A 21,726-nucleotide genomic window follows, 5' to 3' on the forward strand; every position below is an offset into this window, starting at 1 on the left:
GAAAAAGGCCACGATTATTCTGCTAGGAAATGAAAATGTCTGACCTCTCCTTCCACACCCCCGGCCCCCTCACCGGTCTGGGATTAAATTGATGTAATATGATTAGGGGAGGGATAAATGAAGAAACCTGCTCAAGTTCATTAGAGGCAGACCAACGCCTAACGTGGACGGATCGGCGAGCGCCGCAGGAAATGAAAATGTCTGACCTCTCCTTCCACACCCCCGGCCCCCTCACCGGTCTGGGATTAAATTGATGTAATATGATTAGGGGAGGGATAAATGAAGAAACCTGCTCAAGTTCATTAGAGGCAGACCAACGCCTAACGTGGACGGATCGGCGAGCGCCGCAATTTCCAGGAGCAGCCCCTCTCCTGGCAGGGATCTGTCAGCTGAGAGGAGTGCAGGAGCCTCCCCACCCCCCCCAGTGACACACAGATGGATCACATCCCCCTCCCCACCCCCTGGGTGTTTCTGCTCTTGCCTGCTCAGGGGTCCCTGAAATGTGCCAGGCTGGGTTCTCTCCCATCTTCAGACCTTGCAGGGAGATGTGAGACTGTGTGGAGACATCCTGACTCAAGTCCTTCCATTGTCCCAGACTCTCCTTTTGCCTTGTTTGAAGGGAGGAGATTGATATGCCTTCAAACCCCACAGGTGAAGAAGCCACGGCAGCTGCAAGGCCTCCCAAATTCCCTCACATCTGGCCACCCACCAGAACAATGGCCACAAAGACCAGGAACTGCAGCAAATTGAAGCATGGGCTTCCCCAGCTTCCTCCTGCAGGCAGCCCTGGCAGTTACTGAACGCAGAGCACGGCTGGGAACATCTCACACCCCACACAGAGCAAGAACAAGAGCTCATTGTGAGCATCTCCCAGGACACGGGTGCTCTCCCCAGCCTCCCTCTTCCCCCTTCCCACTGCAGTCACACCACGGCCTGGAGGGGACTTCACCCTAGGGTACAGCACCAACCCAGGGCTCTGCTGCCTCCACCCAGCACTGAGGACCCACCGTGGGGCTGAGCACAGTCCTGCAGATGGAACCTGCCTCTCAGGGCCTCCAGAACACAGCCCACGATGGACACTGCAGTGCTGAGGGATGCTCTGCGACCACATCCTGCACCTGTGGGACTCACACAAGGAGCAGGGAGAGCCCTTGGATACTACCTGGGCCTTACTCCTCATCTGCACTCTCTTCAGAATATGTGTCAGCCCCTTAAAGCTGCTGAAGAACCTCATGGGTGTATGTCACAAGCACCTGCCCAGGCAGGGGGGCAAAAGCCAAGCCCAACAAGTAAACTGCAAACCTTTATATTCAGCAGATTTCTGAGCACCAGAAACAAGAGGCTGCACACATCAGGTGCCAGAGAGCTGCCACAGAGCTTGTACCTTCAGTAACATTTGTCACAGACACACCTTGTTAGGATCCCAGTCTATGTCCACCCACCAAGAACCTCCCAAGTGTACACAGAGTCAGCTCCTGGGGGGCAAAGGAAGAGCCCCTGGGTCTCCCTGACATGACCACTGTGTTTTCAGAGGCCACTGGGACTCTCTGAGGCATTGACTCGTGGGACAGGAAGGACAACCCTAGAGCTCAAGGATGGATCTCAGAAAATGGTTTTGATGTCACACTGGCCTCTCACTTTTGCTCTCTTCCTATTCTTTGCCAAGTCACCTACAAAAATCCACTGACTTCAGCCTCAGGCTATCAAACAAGAGTTTTCCAACCTTTTCTTCCTTCTGTGTCACAGATGCCTGTGAAGGAGACAGTGCTCACTGGCTCTGCAATAAGTGCCAAGATTTATCCTCACACCTTACAACGTGCCCATCAGATTAGGACTTTATCCACAGATTCAATCTCCAAACAAGAAAACTCTCCATCCCTGCAAGCTGCCCTACTGCATGAATGACAATGCATTCAGGAAACCTGTGAGATCCTGTACACTTCAAATGACAAAAAGAACATCCAAGTTTTTCCTCAAACTATCTGGTGAACTTCTCAGGCAGGTTCCACAATTTACTGTGGCCCTCTCGTGGCCACAGCCAGAGAGTGACATCACTCCATTTTCTCTAGAGGGTCTCGACTTTCTGGGCTTGTCAAGAATACTTGCAGTGTCAGCCACTGCAAAATAAAGAAGCACTTGCAAAGGGAGGGCAACTGTTCTTCCATCAAAGATCCTTCCTCTGGTAGGCAGCCCCTATGGCAGCTATTGTTTGCAATGGCACACACAGCAAAGACCCAGCATGAACACCATTCTAACTGCTCCTCTATAGGTACAGAAACAAAACATGGGATTTCTGCACCTCCACTCAGGGTGCAAGAAACCAGCAAACACTTTCATGCTCTCCAAGGTGAGACTACAGCTCAGAACCTGCCCAGGTTATAAGCACAAGAAGGGGAACTTGCTTTTGAGGAAATAAAGTATGAACCACAGCTGCTACTTTGAAGCCTTTGAAAGCAGGGTCTGAGTTCAGCCAAACACCCCCTGGTTCTTGGGCTGTCACGTGGAGGTCAGACAAAAGAAAGGTGCTGAGGGGAGGGGAGAGTATGGGTCACATAGAGGAAAACACTAAGGCAGGACTAAGGCTTTAAAAAGAGCTGGATTGTCAAAGCAGGGAAGAAAGATAAAAGCCTCCCAGCCACTTTCTGCCTGTCACTTTAAAAAGCCTCAAAAAGGCATCAATGTTCTGTGCTCTCCCTAAGAGTGCCTCTTCTGAACCACACAGCCAGCCTGCACCCTGCTTAGGGCAAGGCTGCACTGACCCACCCCGTGGAGAACTCTGGGCAAGGAGAAGGGATCTCCAGCCCCTGCCCCATACCTTTTACAGAGAATCCAGCATTCTCCTCATCAGAGTCACTGTCCAGATCAAAGAGGTCCTTGAATTCCTTCTTATCTTCCTCCTTTCTCTCATCTTGCTTCTTACGTTTAATTTCTGGGAAGTTCAAGTCTTCAAGCTGGAAAAAAAAAAACAAAACCACCAGTAAGAACAACCTTAATTTGTACTTTTAAACACAAACCAGAGCTTAAAGACAGGAATTTGGCTTTGGCCAGTATGTGCAAGCCACAGTGCCAGGACCAGCTGGGTCTGCTGGTGCCAACTAGGGGACTACAGACAGATCCATGAGCCAGCCAGAGGTGAAGGATGCACACAGGGCACCCACTGCTCTGCTCATCTTCCCCTAACGAAGTAATTCTGCTAATGGGCCATCCACTGCTGGTACCTGAGTGTGGGTGAGACCAGAGACACCCCTGACAAGCTGTCTGTCCTAGAGCTTGGGCTGGGAGCCACGCAGGCCCTGTGAGTGCTACAGAGCCAGACCATGCTGGGCATCCCTCCAGCAGGACTGTCCACCAACACCAAAAGCTGTGAGAGCCACAGCAAAGGCTCTGTCCTTTTGGCTGTGATTTCATCACAGTTAAAAGGCAAGGTGCTGAAGATGCTTAAGGCCTGTCTCCACCACGGTGTCCCCAGTTGCCAGCCCTCCTGGAGATCAATGGGCCAAGAGCCTTGCTGCTGCAGCCAGCCAATATCAATGCCATTAAGCACTTGCAATTGACACCACCTCACTGCTCTTTACACCTCTCCGGAGAGGGATTAGGGGGAGGATTTACTCGCCAGGGCTCAGGCCAGCAGGGCAAAGATAATCAGAATGCAAATGAAATCCCAAGTGCTCTCTGAGCATCAGCTGCCTGGCTGCACACCTCCTGGGAGGCACTCGAGCATTAGCACACATTAGCTTGCTTGGAAACATTGGCCCTGCCAGTGATAACTCATTTGCTCTCCCCCCACCCATCAGAGCACCCCTCACCACCCTCCTCTCTGACCACATCCACTCCAACCCTCCCCTGAGCTTCCCCAGCAGCAGCAGAGCAGGGTCTGTGGGGAGGCAGCTCCCAGCAGAGAGGGGGAAGAGCCAAGGGGAGATGCACATTCTGCTCCTGCAGCCAGTTCCAGCCATTCCTCCCAGCCTGTTTCATGGTTATGGTCCCCAGCTGGGCAATATTGATCCTGGGAGCTGAGCACTTACAAGCAATAAGCTGCAGCATCAGGGTGGAGAGTCAGAAGCTGGCTGGAGAAGGGGAGAGGGAGCAAATCACCCATTACCATTTGCAGGGTCCTCATTTTAAATCATCCTCCCTTCCCAGCTGCTCTTTTCCACTAGGAGATGTTTCTCCTTCCCCAGGCCCTGCTGGGCTGTCTCTGTGCTGGGAAGATGGGTGAAGAAAGCAGCTCATGACTGGCTTTCCAAATGCCAGAGAAGAGACTTGGGAAGCAAAATGCAGCAAGAGCAGCAATCCAGAGTGGCTGCCAAATGGGTGCCCTCAGCTGACCTCACGAGATACCATCACCACCCTCCTTCCTAGCAAGCTCCACCATGGGGCAGGGGAGCTGCTAGGGTGAAAACCTTCCCTTAGCCCCTAAGAACTCTCAAGGTTGAGACAGGCTCATGCTTTGCTCCTCTCATTTGTTCATTTGTTCTCATTTGCAGCTAAACAGGAGCCCAGTGCTGCCTAACCAGGAAAGAGTTGAGGTGGGAAGTGTCACAGACAGAAGAAGAAACCCAGTTTTGACAACAAACATCTGCTGCATCAACTGCCTGAGACCCTTTTGGCTGCTCCTGTCCTCCATGACCTCAGTCACTGTTACTCCCCAGCAGCAGTAAATGAAACACAAAAAATCCCCAATTCTCCCTCCTCTCATGTCCTGAGCAGGGGATGTTTCCAGGGAATACATCACTTAGTAGGTTTAAAGTGGAAATGGAGCTGTGCAGGAGTGAAATGTCTCAGGTATGTGGTGTGGAACAGTCTTCTCCCACTCAAGGGAGAAAAAGAGGGAGAGACTTATTTCAACACTGAAAAATCTCTCCAGTGTCCTGAGCAGGGCACATACAGCAGGGAGCAGAGGCTGTTACACTTGGGACTTCTTTGTATGTTCACCCCGCCCAGGAAAAGTCCATTTCCAAAGGCAGCCTGTAGTTTTGGCTGACATCAGTACTGGTTGAACTCAACCTGAGCATACTACAAAGGAGCTGGTGTTGCACTGTGCCAAGCTGTACCTCCAACTTTCTGAGACTCCACAGGAGTGCCTGCAAGACAGGCACCTCAAAATAAAGGCACCAGAAAAGCCTGTGAGCCATGGAGCAATCACAAAGCAAAGGAATGAGACTTGTACCGAGCCACAGCTCACAGATACAGCCTGTGTTCATCACAGGAGCAGTAATTAGGTAATTTGGGGGCCAGTCTTCTAATCCCCAGCTAGAGGGTTACTATCTGCTGAGTCCCACGAAGCTGATTAGTCTACATCCCATTAAAAACCATTGGGAAGAGCCAATGGAACGGGCAGCTGGGGTCAGCATTGCTCTAGGAGGCAAGCTGCAGCTCACAGCAGCTCAGAGCCAGCCTGGGTTTTTTTTTTTCCCTGTTATTATTTCCCCCTCCCCTAACAGCTGCTAATGGGACATGGATTTTCCCAGCCCTAATGGGCCTCATGGTGTTCCCCCTCCTGCTGGGGCTGACAATGCTGCATCATTAAGCCAGAGGTCCCCACAGAGAGACACAACGGCCCCATTCACCCAGCAGAGAGGCTGGGCAGCCACGGGCCTGCTGCAGAGCACACCCCAAAGCCTCTCCCTCCCCAGTTTCTCTTTCAGCCCACTTTCTCCAGAGAAAACAAGCCCCTGTCACTGCCCTTCACACCTCCCCTGGTTTCAGGAGTCACACTCTCAGGCCTTGCTATCCAAACCTGGGTCCCCTCGAGGACTGCTCTCCACCTCAGCTGGTCCTGGCCACCCCAAGGAGCTCCTGTTCCCCTCGACCTTTAACAGGATGGATGTTGGACTAGGTGTCCTTCAGAGGTCACTTCCAACCCAATACATTCTGATTCTTTCTATGAGGGGCTCATCTACACCGAGGGCTGATCTCCCCTCCCCTTGTGATAGCTGCCTCAGTACTGGGAACACATCAGCTAACAACAGCAAGGCCAGTTTGGGGCAAGAGACTGGCCCTGCTCACAGCCATCCCTTCTTGCTGTTTCTGAGCTCCCTCTCCTGATTTCCTTTCTGTGAAGGCCATGCTCTCCTGCTGGGTTTGCATGGAAAACAAGTGTGCTTGTTGTTCCCTCTGCACGGCTGCCCCAGGGGATTTCAGCCTCCTGTCCTGACCTGGGGCTGGCAAAGGACACTGAGCAGCATTTCTAGGATCTCACAGGTCTTCTGCCATGCCCTGGGACTTGTCTCAGAGCCAATCATCCTCTCATCCCATTGATTATTTTAATTATTCCTGACCATGTGCTGGAGACACAGATGAGATCCATTTCCTGCTCCCTGGCCAGGAGCTGAGCTCAGCCTCTGCCAGCACACCAGCATCGAGGCAGCTCCTCCTTCAGACTCCTGAGGGAAGCCAGCTCCCACCCCGGGCTGCAGGGCTGTGAGGGGGGGCCAAGGAGACTTCCCACAGCACAGATCACACCCAGGACTTTGGGTGGTTCTCTTACCCTTTCCTTGCCACTGATTTCCAGTTGTATCTCCTTCTCTCTGAGCTTCTTCCACTGGGCGTAGTACTTGGTGAGAGGTGTCCCCTCCTCTTTGACCTGCTTCTCCCACTGTTCCTGTGGAGAGAGGGGGTGCAAAATTAAGAAAGGTTTTCAAAGCTGTTTTCCAATAGAGCTTTGGCAAACACAGGGAGTCACGAGCAGAGGCTAAGACCCTTTTCCAAACCACCTTCTCCCAGCTCCTGGGTAGGAAACTGGCGACCAAGAACACAAGCAAGACTAAGGGTGAATTCAGGGACAGCCATTTAAGGACCTACTGAGTCTGGGCTGGTGTGACTGACAGTTCTCCTTAGGTGAAGCAACTCCTGGGCACCACAGGGAAAGGAAAGCAAGCCACAAGATGGAATGTGAATGGACAGGCTGGCCAACAGCTCACTTATGCAGTACCAAGGTACAGGGTGCCAACAGTGGTGCATAAGATGCTTTAGCATATGGAAGACCACCACATTTTCTCAACATGGTAGCCTGAAATATGGATTCCCAGATTCCTATTTGTCCTTTCTAGAAGAGGTTCTCCTAAAATCAGCTCAGTGCCTCCTGGGATCCACTGTTACTATCTTGGCCTTGAACATTCACTTCTACTCTAGCTCTAGTGAGAAGACACTGACACACAACTCAAGTCAGATGATGCAGCCTACTGTAATGAAAAACAAATTACTTCAACTGAAATGTGAAGGCAGGAATCAAAGGGACAGATCAGAGGATCTATCAACACAAAATCTGTCCCCTGCTCCTTCAACACAGGCATTTGATCACCTGCTCAGTTCTTGCTTTTTAATCCAGACAAACCTCATGCAATCATTTACCAGCCTGAAGTACCAAAGATATCTGACTGCCTGCTGCCCCTGCTCTGCAGCCAAGTGGTTATTTTTGAAACAAACATTCCCCTGCAGGGTCTTGGACTCAGCCCAGCATTGGGAGAACAGAGCATGAAGAAGTGCTGAGCCTGTTTCCACTGTCCAAGTAGGCAGAAAAAGGTGAAAACACCGTAAATGGTGGGAAGCAAAATTAGAGGGTTAAAAATTCTTTTACACTTCAATCATTTGGGATCTTGGTGCTTAAAGGGGCTGGGGTGAGGGTACATAATGTTAAAATACATTCTTCTTATCCTGCCAACATCCCTTCAACATAAAACCCACACAGAACCATACCTGTTAACTGGATTACACAGTGCCCAGAGGTTTTGCATTACCCCACAGTAAAAAGTCAATCTAATGCAGGCAGAAGGACAGGACATACAAACAGGAATTGAAACAGGCAAAGGAGGAAGGGAATGAGCAACAGGAACAAAGGTGCACACAGATACACTGCTTCTGGGGAGCTGAGCCCCAAAATGAGGGAGCTCTGGTGTGCTGGCTGCAGTGGGAAGAAGAGACTCTTTGTCTAAAGACTGCTGTATGAAGAAGACAGAAAGAGCAGATTTCCACACTGGACAGCAGTGCAGAGCTCCCAGCTTACACCAGCTGGTGTGTATTGTGGAGTGAAACACTTCAGCCTACACCAGCCCTTGATTTGGCCCATCACTGGGAGGGAAATGCTTCAATCCTCCACAGGGGTCCTGGGATGTGAGGAGGAATCCATCCAGGTTAAGTTAAACTTTGTACCACCACACTTCTCACAGCAGTAAGTTCCATCTCCAGACTGCTTCTCCTTTAAAATGATATTACACAGGCCCCTAGGTAAAGCCCAGCTCTCTAAAGCACACCCACTGCTGTGGAACTCTCCCCACGAAAGCCACATGGCTGCATTTTGTGTGGAAGAATTAGCTCAGAATTTGGGCTCTGCTCCCCAGAGTGGAGCAGCCACAAATGCATGCATGTGAAAACCAGTGAGCATTTGCTTCCAATTGCTCTCGTTGGCAAGGGGCACGTGCAAATTCCTCCCTTTCCCTCAGCCCCCTGCCTCCCCTCCCTCCTCTGGCACTGTGTGCTCATGAGAAGTGCCAGTGTCCCACATAGCTTGGAAACTCAACCCAGACTTCGAGGGACACTCCAAATAGTGCTGGGAAGCCCAGTCCCTGGGGGAGCTTTGGCCCTTTGGGGAACCTACAGCATCTGCTTGCAAAGGTGGAGGGGGAAATCACAGGGACCCCTGGGCACAAAAGGTAGATAACCCCCTGAGGCTCTTCTACCCCACACAAGTACTGAGTGGGCTGTTTCCTCTGCTCACAGAGCACTGATACCCCAAGGGGAAAGGCTCCCTTCTCCCACATGCCACCAGAGTGCACACATACAGACTGCACAGGCAGCTTACACTGTTGCTCTAACCCTTTAAATGTCAGCAGAGGCATCTCCAAACCAGCTTGGCAAACCGGTGCCTGTTTCCCTCACCCACCCTCCCTCCCTCAAGCCATGCTGCCCCTTGCTGACCCTCCAGAGCCAACCCACAGCCTCCAGTCCAGCTCACACTGCTCAGCCAGCCCGAGGGCCCTGGGGAAGCAGGTGCAGCAGTGGCAAGCAGGAGACAGGCAGGCAGCAAGGTGTTAAAATAATCCCTTCGCTCTTACACGAGGGACCGCAGCCAGAGCTGCTGGGAAGAGCAGACAGAGGCAGTGCTTGGAAACGGGTTTATTCAGCCAAGGAGCTTCCACAGCCTGTCTGTCTCACAGAGAGCCCCTGGGGCTGCAGTCTCTGCCCCTGCAGAGCGGGTGGGTGGTCACAGCACTGCCCCAGGGAACACAACCCAACCCCACCCACCCACTCCGCTCCAGCCGGGAGGCGGCGTTAGCTCCAGCCGGGAGGCGGCGTTCTGCTGGCACAGCTCTCCAGCCCAGAGTGGTGTGTCCAGAACCAAACGCTGCTGACCCACTGCAGCCCTGGTTCCACCAACCCCTTCATCCCAGAGCAGTGCTGCTGGGCCCTGCTGCTGATACAGCAGGATTTCAAAGGGGAATTTTCCTGCAGTCCTGCAGCGGCTGGAGCCAAATCTGTGCTGTGACTCCTGCTCCAGGCCCAGCTCTGTGGCAACAGGTTGAGCTTCCAGTGATGCAGAACTCTGGATTTTCCAGTGAGATTCTCCAGAGAGACCACTCTAACCCATCAATCACCTTGCAGACAGATATTTTCACCTTTCCCCTGCCAGGCAAGGAAAAGTCAGCCTCACTGCTTCCTCTCACACCTGCTATCAGGCCTGCTGGATCCAAAGCAAAAAGAAAAACTTCCTCTCACACCTGCTATCAGGCTTGCAAAGCCTGCTGGATCCAAAGCAAAAAGAAAATGTCCAACCCAAAGGGTACTCACACAAAGCTTCACTAACAATGTTCCTTCCCTTTGGCTTCATTTACATAGGGTCTGGATTTCTAATACCTCAATTTAGGTTTCTAGCTGTGCTACAGTTCATTTCCTTAGCTAAGAGGGGGAGGCTCCATCATCACCTTAGTCACTCCTCTTCAACTCATTATTAAAGTAGAATCCTGACAGTGAATTCAACTGCCCACAGGCCCTTTGAGCCACCCAGAGCCACTGCAGCTTTTCTAGCTTTCAGCATTTTCTCAGCAGGCTGGATGCTTACAGATTCTCCTGCAGACAGAAGAATAAACCAGCATCTCTCCTGAGAAGCAATCGCAGCACCCAGGATGCCTGATCACTGTTCTTTGGGCTCATAACTTTCCTGATTCTATAACTCTGTCTCTGCAAGGGCCCAGGAAAATGAGGAAAGCTTTGCCTCAGGATCCTGAACTGCCAAGTACCAGTTTGCTGCTGCTTGGTTTTACATTGCCAGAGCCTGGCCCCTAGGACTAGGATTAAACAACACACTTAGAGAGGCAGCAGCATCCTCCATCAAAGAAACTGGCACCTATGTGTCAGGAGTGGGATGATAAACCCAAGAAACTTCTCAGCAAAGGAGATGCCCCAGCAAAGCAAGGCATAGGTTATAAATAACAGAAGGGTGTAATTCATGGACTGTGTTTTCCACGAGGCTCATGGCTCCAGAGACCTGCCAGCTACGGCACCAGAACCCTGCCGAGCTCAGTGGTTTGTGCACATCTGCCCCACCCCACACGTTTCCATGATCTCCACGTCCCTCCTCCCTCTGCCACCAGCTCGACCCCAGCAGCTGGAGTCTGGCTGTCTTTGCAGGAAGCCCAGAGGAAGCAGCAGACTCACCACAGACTCCCTGCTGGCCACGCCGAAGGCAGCTCTCTGACGCCTGCTGGAGATGTAAGCAGAGTTTTCCTGCAGCTTCTCCAGGAGCTGCCTGATAGGCTTGCAGTAGTTGGCAATCTTGCATTCCTTCAGGAAAGATTTTAGCTGGGAGGAGGAAAAGGAGAGGAAGAATGAAAGCAATGTCACAGTTTCCATGGACAGATCCCATCAGCAAATAGACACTTCCCTCCCCTGGTGACAGACAGCACGGGGTGTCCTCTCCCTTCAGTTCATACCATAGTCCAACCTGTCACCCATGCTCAGCCCTGGGGGTCCTGCCACCCCAGGCTGGGAGGATGCAAAGAGTTGCAGTGACAGGCCAGATGTTTGTACACGATCCAGCACAGGGGCCTTGCTCACAAACAGCTCTCTGCACTCTCTAACACCACCTCTCTTGGAAAAAAAAAAGAGTATCAGTGGAGTTCAAGTAGCCAGCAGGCAACAAGTGTGTGCTCCCTGGGGCCTCAGCTCCTAGCTGCCAGTGTAGTTATGACTGTCTTCTGCTCTGCCAAACAGTAAGAGGGACTGTGGACCAGATGCACAGGAAAACAGTGGATACCTGTGGATGTCAGATGGTGAAAAGCACAGGGAAGCCAGGATTAGGATGGGGAAAGGTGTCTGTGGGCTAAGACTCCAGAACCCCAGTTGATACTGGAATGGGAATACCAAAACCAGGAGGCTGTGGGTGAGACTGATGGCTGGGATTGAAGGCAGAGTTTGAGAAGAGACTTAAAATTGGGGTGGCAGTGTCTACTGCTGCCTGAAAGGGCATGGACTATCCAACTCAGAGAGAATCTCCTCCTGCCCTTCCTCTGCACCCAAAGCACACCTCAGTGCTTCCAATGGGACTTCACTGCAATCAGAGCATGTTTTTGTGGTGTTTTCTTCTTCTCTCTTAGGAGCCTTGTCCTCAAGCAAACCTCTATCCTCTTCACCAAAGATTTCCCCTCCCAGTACAAACCAGGCTCCTCCACCACCACTGCACTGTTCTGATATCTTCAAACTAAAAGCTGAGGCAGCAGTGGACACTCTTGATGACAGAAAGAGAGATGTGGGTATCCAGATTGGCTCATGGCTTGAATTCCAGTTTACTACACTATCTGCTAACAGCCTTCATCAACTCCAAGACAAGTCTCTGGAGTGCTATCCAAATTCTGCAGGCCAAGTTCTTTGCTAGAGCTATACAGATACTACAGAGACACTTGATTTAGAGAAAGAGATCCAGCAAAGCAAAAGAAAATGGTTAACCACAATGGAACCTTCATCTCCACTGGGACCTGCAGAGGCTATCACAATAGAGGTGAAGAGTTTCTAGTCAGCAAATACAACACTGCCTTCCCTATGGCTTCAAATGTTCTGCCTCAAAACACAGAGCTGGGGGACAGAAGATGTCCCCCTCCTGTCTTACATGCCAAGTATTAAATGTTTCTCAGAGGTGAGAGTCAGACCTGGCCCCTCTGTGTCAGGACACTGCTCTCCTGATGGGAATACAGCTGCAGGATCTGCTGTCTGCTGCACACGTGGAGAATGTCCCCCTGTCACCCAGCAGCAGGGGCTTTTCTTCTCCCTTTACCCCCAGCACACACACCCAGCTCAGAAAAACAGGAGCTAAACCCAAAACCTTCCCCACAGAGCATCCAGCCCATCAAACAAGCCCGAGAAACCATCAGCAAAACCATTCTGCTGGCGAAGCCTGTCCTCCCCTCACCCTCCTCTCCTCTAAAGTATTTATTTTTTATAGGTGCTGCATATTTATCTCCACTGAGAGATGCATTTGTCATTCGATTTATCTCACTTGATCCCCCCAGCTGCAGCCCCAGATCCATTTCATCCTCTGCCACATACATTATCATTTTTCTTTCGTTGCAGAAGTGTCACCAGAAATCCTGCAAAATCTCAGGCTCTATCTGTGCAGTTGGGTGTCGTGTGTTCGCCCTCAGAGCTTCATTTCTTCCTCCCCCCTCCTCTCTCCTCCCCCTGCCATCCCTCACAGTCCCACCACTATCTGCCACAGATATTAACAGAGCGTAATGAGATCTCAGTGCTGTGTTAAGAGGCAGGGAACACAACCAAGAAGGCAAAAAAAGACTGAGGAAAGAGAAGAGAGACTCTGTGTGTGCCTTTTTCCACTCTGCCAAATACAACAACCATATCTTTCCAGAATAAAAGCCATCAGAAAGTACACGTGTGTGTCTACATGTCGTTGAGATCTCGCATCGGTTCCCAGCTAAGCAGCTCTGTGATTAGTGGGATTCATTCTGTCTGACTGCCAGCCTGACACACCAAGGGTTGACACCAGCAGAGACCACAGCAAAACCCCAGCTCCTCTTCCTGTAAACCACGCAGGGAGCTAGAAATGATCCAGAGCAGCTGGGCGTGTGTGCTGCAGGGAGCCCAAACCCTGCCCAAATCCCAGTCCAACTGGGGACAGAGAGCGAGCAGCAGCACAAGGGGCTGGTGGCAAGGGAAGCCAGCACCTCCTGCCCTCCTGTCCAGCTCCAAGTCATGCCTAGATCGTGCCATCTCCTGCCTCCCCCCAGCAGCACCCACCCCTTCCTGCTGCCTGCCCAGTTTTAACCTCCCAGCTCTGCTCTGGGATGTTGCCAGGACTCTAGAGCAGGGCAGAGTCTGTCTTTCCCAAGCACCCAGACACAGTGGCTCTGCACTCTGAGCTCCTCACCAGCCTGTGGAGGTGGCAACCACCATGGTGCCATCCCAGCTCTGGGCACAGAAGCCCTGGAGCTGTCTCCTGCCCTGCCTGGTTCTCCTTTCCTTTCCTCTGCCAGCATGCTTCCTGCCTTGCAGGCAAGGAGGTTTGAAAGTTCAGTCTGAAGGCAGTTCAGGGGAGCTTCTCCCAGAGCCTCTGACCAGGAGATGAGGAACTCAGCCCTTGCCAGCTGGAACACAGGCCACACGACACGGCGCTGAGCGAGGCGTGAGCTCATGGGGGAGGAAGGATCAGGACAGATGGATTTTTACAGTCAGCTGGAACCCCTCCAGGAGAAAAGCCTCCCCCTCCCACACACGCTCTTTCCCGAAGACGCTGAGATTTTGGGAAGCTAACCTCAGCCCCCCCAGCCCAGCAGACGCCACGAGGCTGTGGTGAGTGGCAGCTAAAGAGGAATCTGATAGGATTCATCCTCTGCAGCAACCCAGGCTGGTCCCGGGGTGTGTTTGGGAGCCACGGGGCACACGGTGCCCGAGGCCCGTGGGCTGTTTTTCATTCCAGCTACAGCCCGGGCTCTGACAGCTCCGACACTCCCGACAGCTGCTGGCTGAGAGCAGCAGGCTTTGTTCACTGCTGAGAAAGCAGAGCGAGCTCAGGAGCTGCTCTCCTAGCCCTGGGAGAGCCTGTCAGCTCACATTAGCCCGAGCAGCCCGTGCCAGGCTGTGGGGAGCCAGCCAAGAGCTGTGTGCCCGGCAGATGCCAGCCTGCTACACGTGGCACAAACGAGGAGATTGGCCTCCCAGGCAGCACTGATGTCACTCCCACCTCAAGCAGAGGTGTGCAGGCAGGGGGTCCCCAGGCAGACAGCAGAGCAGAGGTTCACATCACCATGGAGGATACAACAGCAGTCCTCTGCCAGACTGACATCTGCTGCTTGTGAATTAAAAACAGAAGAGCAAGACGAGAAGGAAGGAGGGAACAAGTTCCAACAGGTTTGCACTGAGCATCTTATTGTTCCAAGCAGAAAGGTCACTGCTCATTCAAAACTGGAGCCACCCAGCTAGCAAGGTATTAGGGAAGGGTTCTTGAATACTGGGGTCAGTTTTGGGCTCCTCACTGAGGAGCTGGAGCCATCCAAAGAAGGACAGTTAAGCTGAGGAAGGGTCTAGAGCCCAAGTGTGGGGAGGAGCAGCTGAGGGAGCTGGGGGGGCTGAGCCTGGAGCAAAGGAGGCTCAGGGGAGACCTTCTGGCTCTGCACAGCTCCTGACAGGAGCCTGGAGCCAGGGGGGGGTCGGGCTCTGCTCCCAACGAACAAGTGACAGGACAAGAAGAAATGGCCTCAAGCTGCACCAGGGGAGGTTTTGATTGGATAGTACAAAATATTTCTTCCCCAAAATTGTTACCAAGGCCTGTCCCAGGCTGCCCAGGGCAGTGGTGGAGTCCCCATCCCTGAAGGGGTTTCTAAGCTGTGGAGATGTGGTGTTGAGGGCCATGGGGCAGTGGTGACCTGGCAGTGCTGGGTTAAGAGTTGGACTTGATGATCTTAAAGGTCTTTTCCAGCCAAAGTGATTCTGTGACTCTGCACAATGCACTCAGAGGCACAGCACTATGAGGCAGTTTTACCATGGACAGTGAGGGATGTACACATGAAGTGGCTGAGAGGAACATCCTGCACCATGGAGGGCCAGGGCAGAGGTAAAGGAGGCTACTTTGCAGCACTGCTGTCAGGTGCAGCAAGGAGGAGGGATGGAGACAAGAACTGTACTGTTCTGTACAGAGGGGCCTGGGGAGAAAGTGCCCCCAGCTGATGGAGACACTGTGAAAGGAGGGAAGATTGCCACCTTGTGGAAAGCACTCGAGGGAGGCCCTAAGGCAAGGAAAGGTCTGGGCTCAGAGCACAGGTACAGCTTGGAGACAATGCAGCACTTCCAACAGCTCTGGATCACCAAGAACTCAGGGTGTTCACTAGTCACAACCACATCTCTGCAGCAGCTACGAGTCCTCTGTCCCATTCTGGCACCTTCAGCCTCCTCACTCACCTTCAGCCTCCTCACCTGTTCTTCCCCAAGAATTCCCCAAAACACAAACAAAAACTAATTAAGAAAAGGTAAGTGGTTCTCCACTCACGTTGTCAGGACCATCCTGAGTTCATTGTTAGTTTAAATGACCCTGCCCTGCCCTGTGCAGGTTGATGGCAGGACTAAGCAGCACCTTACCCCTTACCTGAATGATCGTGGGGAGAACCAGCTCTGGGAATCCAATGCTGTAGGCTTGGCAATGGAGATACTCAAGCATCAGGTCATAGAGCTGTTCAATGAGTCCATCCTGGGTAGGGGAAGGAGAAATAAGAGATATCAGATAGGAACTAAACCCACCAGTGCCCAGGCTGGGAAATGAGCCTCCAGCCCCACAGGGCAGGAACACAAAGCATGCTGCTAGGGCAGCTCTGTTGTTACAGAGAAGCTGTGCACTGTTGGCTGCTGGGGTTCCACTTACTCTGAAGGCTTTCTCCTGCAGGTTGGCATTGGAGAGCTTCAAGATCACTGCAAAGTTGATAGGCTTAGCACTTATACGTCCTGGCCTCTTGTTGAAATCCACTTGTTGGAAAATCTACAAGGGAAAAAAACAGGTGTTGAGATGATCACACTGCAAAACACAACAGATACCAAACCACCCAACTCAGATCCTGTAGTTAGTGGAGGAGCTGAGAAGACAATCCAGGAATCCTGATTCCTGCTTGGCTGTTCTGACTGCTTCCCCACAGCTTTCTTAACTACCCTAGCAAGAGACAGCAACCACTCCTGAAGCTTCAGAGACCTGAGGTGAGATCTGCAACAGCAGGGCTAAATGTTGCTTACATCAAATCCATTTTATTGCCACTGAAATAATTGTCCCAGGAAGCAGGGAGACCACTTAGTCCTCTTCACAAACACCTCCTGCCAGGAAAGTTTTCCATTCTAACACACTTCCAACTGGTGTCCTTTGTACCAACTGTAACTGAGCAGCTTTGAGGCAGTCCCCATCATTCTCCATGGTCAGATTTCATTCAGCAAGGGACATGGGAGAAAAACTGGCCCCTCTCCAGAGTTTGAGAGGAGACCATGCCCCCTACTCATCAGAATGACAAGGATGCACAAGCTGTAGGGTGCAGCTGGATGCCCAGCAGACTAGCATATAACACCAAAAGGCAGACCTGCACCTTAATGATAATGGTCCCTACAGGTCTGGGCAGACATCAGACAACAGGGCTCACCTGCCCTGTATTCCAGAGTTTGAGAGAAGACCATGCACCCTACTCATCACAATAATGAGCATGCACAAGCTGTAGGGTGCAGCTGGAGGCCCAGCAGACTAGCATGTAACACCAAAAGGCAGACCTGCACCTTTGCTTTTGTGTTTTCCAGAGCTTGTTTAATGATAATGGTCCCTACAGGTCTGGGCAGACATCAGACAACAGGGCTCACCTGCCCTGTAAAAGCCTGTGCACTGTGCTGCTCTTCCTCCAAAGCTGTGACACAGGAAGGAGAAAAATGTTTTTAACATGAGCAGCAAAACCAATGTGCCCTTTCCCAGCCTGGAAGGTGCAGACCTAAGGAGAAAGAACTACAAACACTGCTTGATCCAGAGCAGGTTCCCAGGGACTGCCATCAGGGGGTGGAAAGCAGCAATGGGGGGAGGTGTTCACTAGCAATGGGATCTCATTTAAAAAAAAAACAAACCCCAACAGCCCAAACTGTGCATACCTGATGACAGCCATTGAGGGGGGCTGATGAGGGGCACATCCTGTCCACCCACACTTTCTGAGCCCCTCAAAAGTAGCTTACAGCTCCTCTCCCTGTCCCCAGACTTTTTAAATCACACTCCTGAGCAGGAAATAATTTCCATTCCCTCTCTGCAGCAGCCACACATCCATCATCAGACCCCAAGCAGCCCAGCAACGTGGGGATGCAGCACACTGAGTGCCAGAGGCTGAGGTGAGGAGGGAAGGGAGGGTGTGCAGGTCACATGGATGCCCCCAGGCCAGAAAAGCATGGAGACGACTATTGATTTTTTTACATTTTATTTGTCAGTCCAGGTTATTTGGAAGGGAGGGACAAGCTTGGTGGCTTGTGAAAACAAAGAGCCCCAGCCTAGGGAATCAATGCTATAAACCTCGTTATGCACGGTTATTTCTTTGGCCAAAAGAGTAGTATTGATCCCTGAGGTCAGACACATTAAAGTGAAAGGCATCAGGCTCTGTGGGATCCTCACATGCCACCAGGCAAGCAGGGAAATGCAACCAGAGGTTCTGAACCTCTCCCAGGAGGTGCTAGGGAGCTGGGAAGTGGGGGGGGGGGAAATGTCCTTCCCATCTCTGGACTGTGCAGAATGATCAGCTGACAGCCAGGCTGAAGGAGAGGGTGACTGATGTCTAGGAATCCTGTGGCAGGGTGGAAAAGTGATAATGAGGGACTAGAGGGCCAGAAAAATCTCAAAAGCCAGCAATTTGGTTTGAGCAATAACCACTCGCAGACAGAGAAAAGGATGAGGCAACAGAGGCAGGAAGGAGGAGGATTTTTGGCAGACTCCAGCTCCCAGAGGATTTCCACGTGGCTAGTGGGAAGGGTGCTCAGATAGCCAGGGTGCAAAGCAGAGAACCAACTCTGCACCCACAGCACCTCCCCACTGCCTCACCTCATCCACCCCCCTTCCTTTCTCTCAGGCTCTAGCAAAAGGCTCTGGACACCACAGAAAACTCTTGCTTTATTTTTAAAATGCTTAAGTGGGATTTCCTGTCTTTTATTTTCTGCATACTGCCTTTTGTCTTGTCATCACTCAGTGCCACGGAGAAAAATCTGGCCTCAGGCTCTTTATTCACAGAATGAATGCTGTTGAGGTTGAAAGAGAAGTCTGGAGGTCATCTTGTCCAACCTGCCCTGCTCAAGCAGGGCCACCTAGAGTCAGCTGCCCAGGACTATGTCCAGATTGCTCCTGTGCATCTCCAAGGATGGAGACTCCACAAGCTTCCTGGGCAACCTGTGCCAGTGCTTGATGACTCTCAGCAGTTGTCAGTACACCTCACAGTCCATTTATCTAGTCTGCAGTTCCATCAGCTTCTCTGTGAGGAAGTTAAGGGAGATGGTATCCAAAGGGAAGATAAACAACATCCACTGAGCCAACCATCTCATCACAGAAGACTATCAGATTGGTCAGGCATGATTTCACTCATCCCCTGGTACCTGCAGGGCTGTGATCCAGAATTTAAGAGTTATAATATAGTGGAAGGAGGAGAATGAGGAAAAGGAAAGGTGTCTTCAGCTGGTGCAGCAATTCAGCTTAGTCTGTCTAAAGTTCCATCTTTTTCCCCCCTCTGTGTAAAGTGGGCAAAGAGCCCATGTCTTGTAGAAAATAAATTTCAGATCTGTGCTCAAATGCATGGCAGTGTCCAGCATTATCAATTCTCCAGCTACAACCCTCCCCTCAGCTGATTTCCTGACACAATCCATTGCCCACTCCCATACATGTTGCCCTCCAAGCCCCTGGGGGCTTTCTCTGAAGCAAGCTGCACACCCAAAACAAGGCTCAAGTCATTTAAGTGTCAAAGTGAGAAGCTTGTGCACATCAGAGTGAACCTCCTCTGCTGACCCTCTGCAGGGGAAGCCCATTTTAAATTGGCATGCAAAGCCTGCCAGTGGGGAGATTTCCACCTTGTTTATCCACACCTGCCTTCCAGCAGATGAGCCACCAATTTTCCTGCTGTAGAAACTAGCACCTGCCACACAATAATTGAAGTGAGCAAACAAAACCCAAAAGCCTGGGATCTCACAAGCCTTTCAAGGGGAGTAACAACACACAAATAAAAGCCTGCCTGCTTTACACTCTCTCCTGAGCCACCTCCTCCTACCTAAGATGTCATTTTAGCAACTCTGCTTCTTTTGCTCCATGCTGGAAAGCAGAGTCAGAGAGGAGACAGCTCTGGATGCCCACGCTGGGGAGCATCAGCCCTTGTCAAGATGCATCAAGCAGTCAGCTCTCATTTCTGCTGGCAGGGGCTTGGGGAATTCCTGTGCCTACAGGAATAGCACTTTCAATCTGCTGTCTCTTGAAAGCACAGCAGCAACTGGGCTTGAGACAAGAAGCACCAAGGGTTGGGTTTCCTTGATGAAGAGGGGGCAGGGAAATGGTCACACAGTTATTTCTTCCACAAGAAGCTTTATAGAATCTGCACTCTAAGGCCATGCAAAGCCCTCTCCAAAAAGTGCATAAAACACAGGGTCACCAACTCCACAGCAGTTATTCTGCTGTACCTGCATTTGGTTGCAACAGAGGAGCATCAAATGGAGCACACCTTATGCTGAGAAGGCTTCATTGTGCTCCCCTGACCCAAATCATGCCCCTCAAGTCTACTCCTGTTTAGTACCAACACAATCAGTTGATGAAGTGGGGGCAGGGAAACAGTTACATGGTTACTTCTTCCCAAGCAGCTTTACAGAATCTGCACTCTAAGGCCATGCAAAGCCCTCTCCAAAAAGTGCATAAAACACAGGGTCACCAACTCCACAGCAGTTATTCTGCTGTACCTGCATTTGGTTGCAACAGAGGAGCATCAAATGGAGCACACCTTATGCTGAGAAGGCTTCATTGTGCTCCCCTGACCCAAATCATGCCCCTCAAGTCTACTCCTGTTTAGTACCAACACAATCAGATCCCTCAATCTCACAGTGATTTGGCTGTGGGCTTAAAATGGATTTTGTGACATGGTATGATATGGGACTAAAGTCTACTGACTAACTCACTGCTGAATTTGTGAGCTAGTAGGAACAGGCTCACAGGTAAAGAGTTATGGCTGGGCATCCAAATGCAGATTCTCCTCCTACCACATCATCCACACAGCTGGAGCACATCTCCTGCCTGAAGTCAGCTTGTGGAGACACACCAGGGGTAGTAAGAATGTTCACATACCTCTGTAAGAGAGGAGAAGGGAGTTGGGAAAAGATGGAAGTACAAAGGGAACAGCCCTGAATGCTCTTGGGAACTCCACAGAATATCTGAGGGATGGTTTGCAGGAGACTGGCAGGAAGAAGGGAAAGGCTGACAGGGAGACTGGGAGTTATGTCAGCTACCTTGGGTTACAGAATTTAAACCAAAATGATTGTTAATGTGAGAGTATGCAAGGAATGCCCATGCAGACATTGACCCTGCCCCCACCTCTCCCTTGGCACCAACACCTGCCCAAGCAAAGCCAAGTGGTGCCTCACAAACACACCCAGAGGCTCGGATGTGGCTGGGGGCTCCTGGAAGCTGGGAGGAAGCTCAGCATGCAGTGTGGTAACATCTGGCTGGGGCTCAGCACAGCCCAGAGCTGAGGTGTTGGGGCCAGGATGCAAAGGGGGGAGTGGAAAGGCCCCGAGGAGGAAAAGGCTTTATCCCTCAGAGCACTACAAAGCAGAGAAAGCACCCTCACCCCAAGCTCCTCTAGCCCAGAGTGGAGATGCCTCCATCACTCAGTCTGGCTGGCAGAATTTCAAATATGCATGAGCAGGGGGAAGGAAGCAGGGGAATGGCAAAGCCACAGAGGCCAGGAAGTGGCAGGAGAGCAGGGGGAGGTTTATAAACACCACTGCCTTCCACACACCCAGAGGATGTGGTCTGCAGAGGACGTTTATAACAACACAAAACCACAAAAGCCTTTGCTTCAACAGAACTTGATTAGGAATGAGCCTGGCTGACTCAGGTCATTTATTATAGAAGTTTCCTTCCCTCCTCCTCTTCAGAGTCCAGCCTCGTGCCAACCTGCTGGGGTTTCTGCATTCCTCACCCTGCCTTGCTCACACTTCTTCAGTGAAATTTGGCTGCACCACTTTGGTACTACCAGGAAAAAAACGTGGGAAAGCTGGATGGTCTCTCAGCACCAGTGCTTCAAACATACTGCATTTTGCCAGGTTGCATTCACAGAGATTTTTTTCCTAAATAAATTCTAGAATGGCTTTTTTTCCTTCTAATTCCTTTTGTTTGCAGTTAGGAGAAACTCTCCCTTTTGCTCAGATGCAAACAAATCAACAGGATAAAGTAACAACAGCTTGGGGAGTTACTGCAACCATCTGAGCCACTGAAACTCTCCTCTGGCAAGTTCTTTGCCTACTCCAGCTGCATTAGTTAAACCATCCAGGAATGTATTTTTGCACCCAGCTGATCTCAGATACTCTCCTCTCACAGGCCAATAAAAGTTTAATCCTATTTGCTAAGCAAACAATGCATTCTGCCTGATGCTGTTTGCCAGGGATTTTAGGGAGTAAACAAACTGGGCCATCTTGGGAGCTGTTGGTGGGTTCAGGAAATGAGTGGGTGTGTTTGGTAGCAGGCACTAGCTGTTGCTGGGTCAGCAG

At 51.3% G+C, this 21,726-nt stretch overlaps 1 protein-coding gene across 1 annotated transcript in view; it reads right to left on the reverse strand.

Annotated features, from left to right (window-relative positions):
• NOC2L (nucleolar complex associated 2 homolog (S. cerevisiae)) overlaps nt 1-21,726 on the reverse strand; it is a gene marked incomplete at both ends in the record, with an annotated part of 37,821 nt that overhangs the window by 2,170 nt on the left and 13,925 nt on the right. The window contains 6 exons of the mRNA XM_008940954.1: nt 2,816-2,951; nt 6,491-6,604; nt 10,654-10,797; nt 15,584-15,685; nt 15,857-15,970; nt 16,327-16,335. Of these exons, the coding sequence (XP_008939202.1) occupies nt 2,816-2,951; nt 6,491-6,604; nt 10,654-10,797; nt 15,584-15,685; nt 15,857-15,970; nt 16,327-16,335 (619 nt within the window). The remainder of the gene's footprint in view (nt 1-2,815; nt 2,952-6,490; nt 6,605-10,653; nt 10,798-15,583; nt 15,686-15,856; nt 15,971-16,326; nt 16,336-21,726) is intronic.

The sequence above is a fragment of the Merops nubicus genome, unplaced genomic scaffold, assembly GCF_000691845.1.
Source record: "Merops nubicus isolate BGI_N331 unplaced genomic scaffold, ASM69184v1 scaffold8730, whole genome shotgun sequence".
Classification (NCBI taxonomy): domain Eukaryota; kingdom Metazoa; phylum Chordata; class Aves; order Coraciiformes; family Meropidae; genus Merops; species Merops nubicus.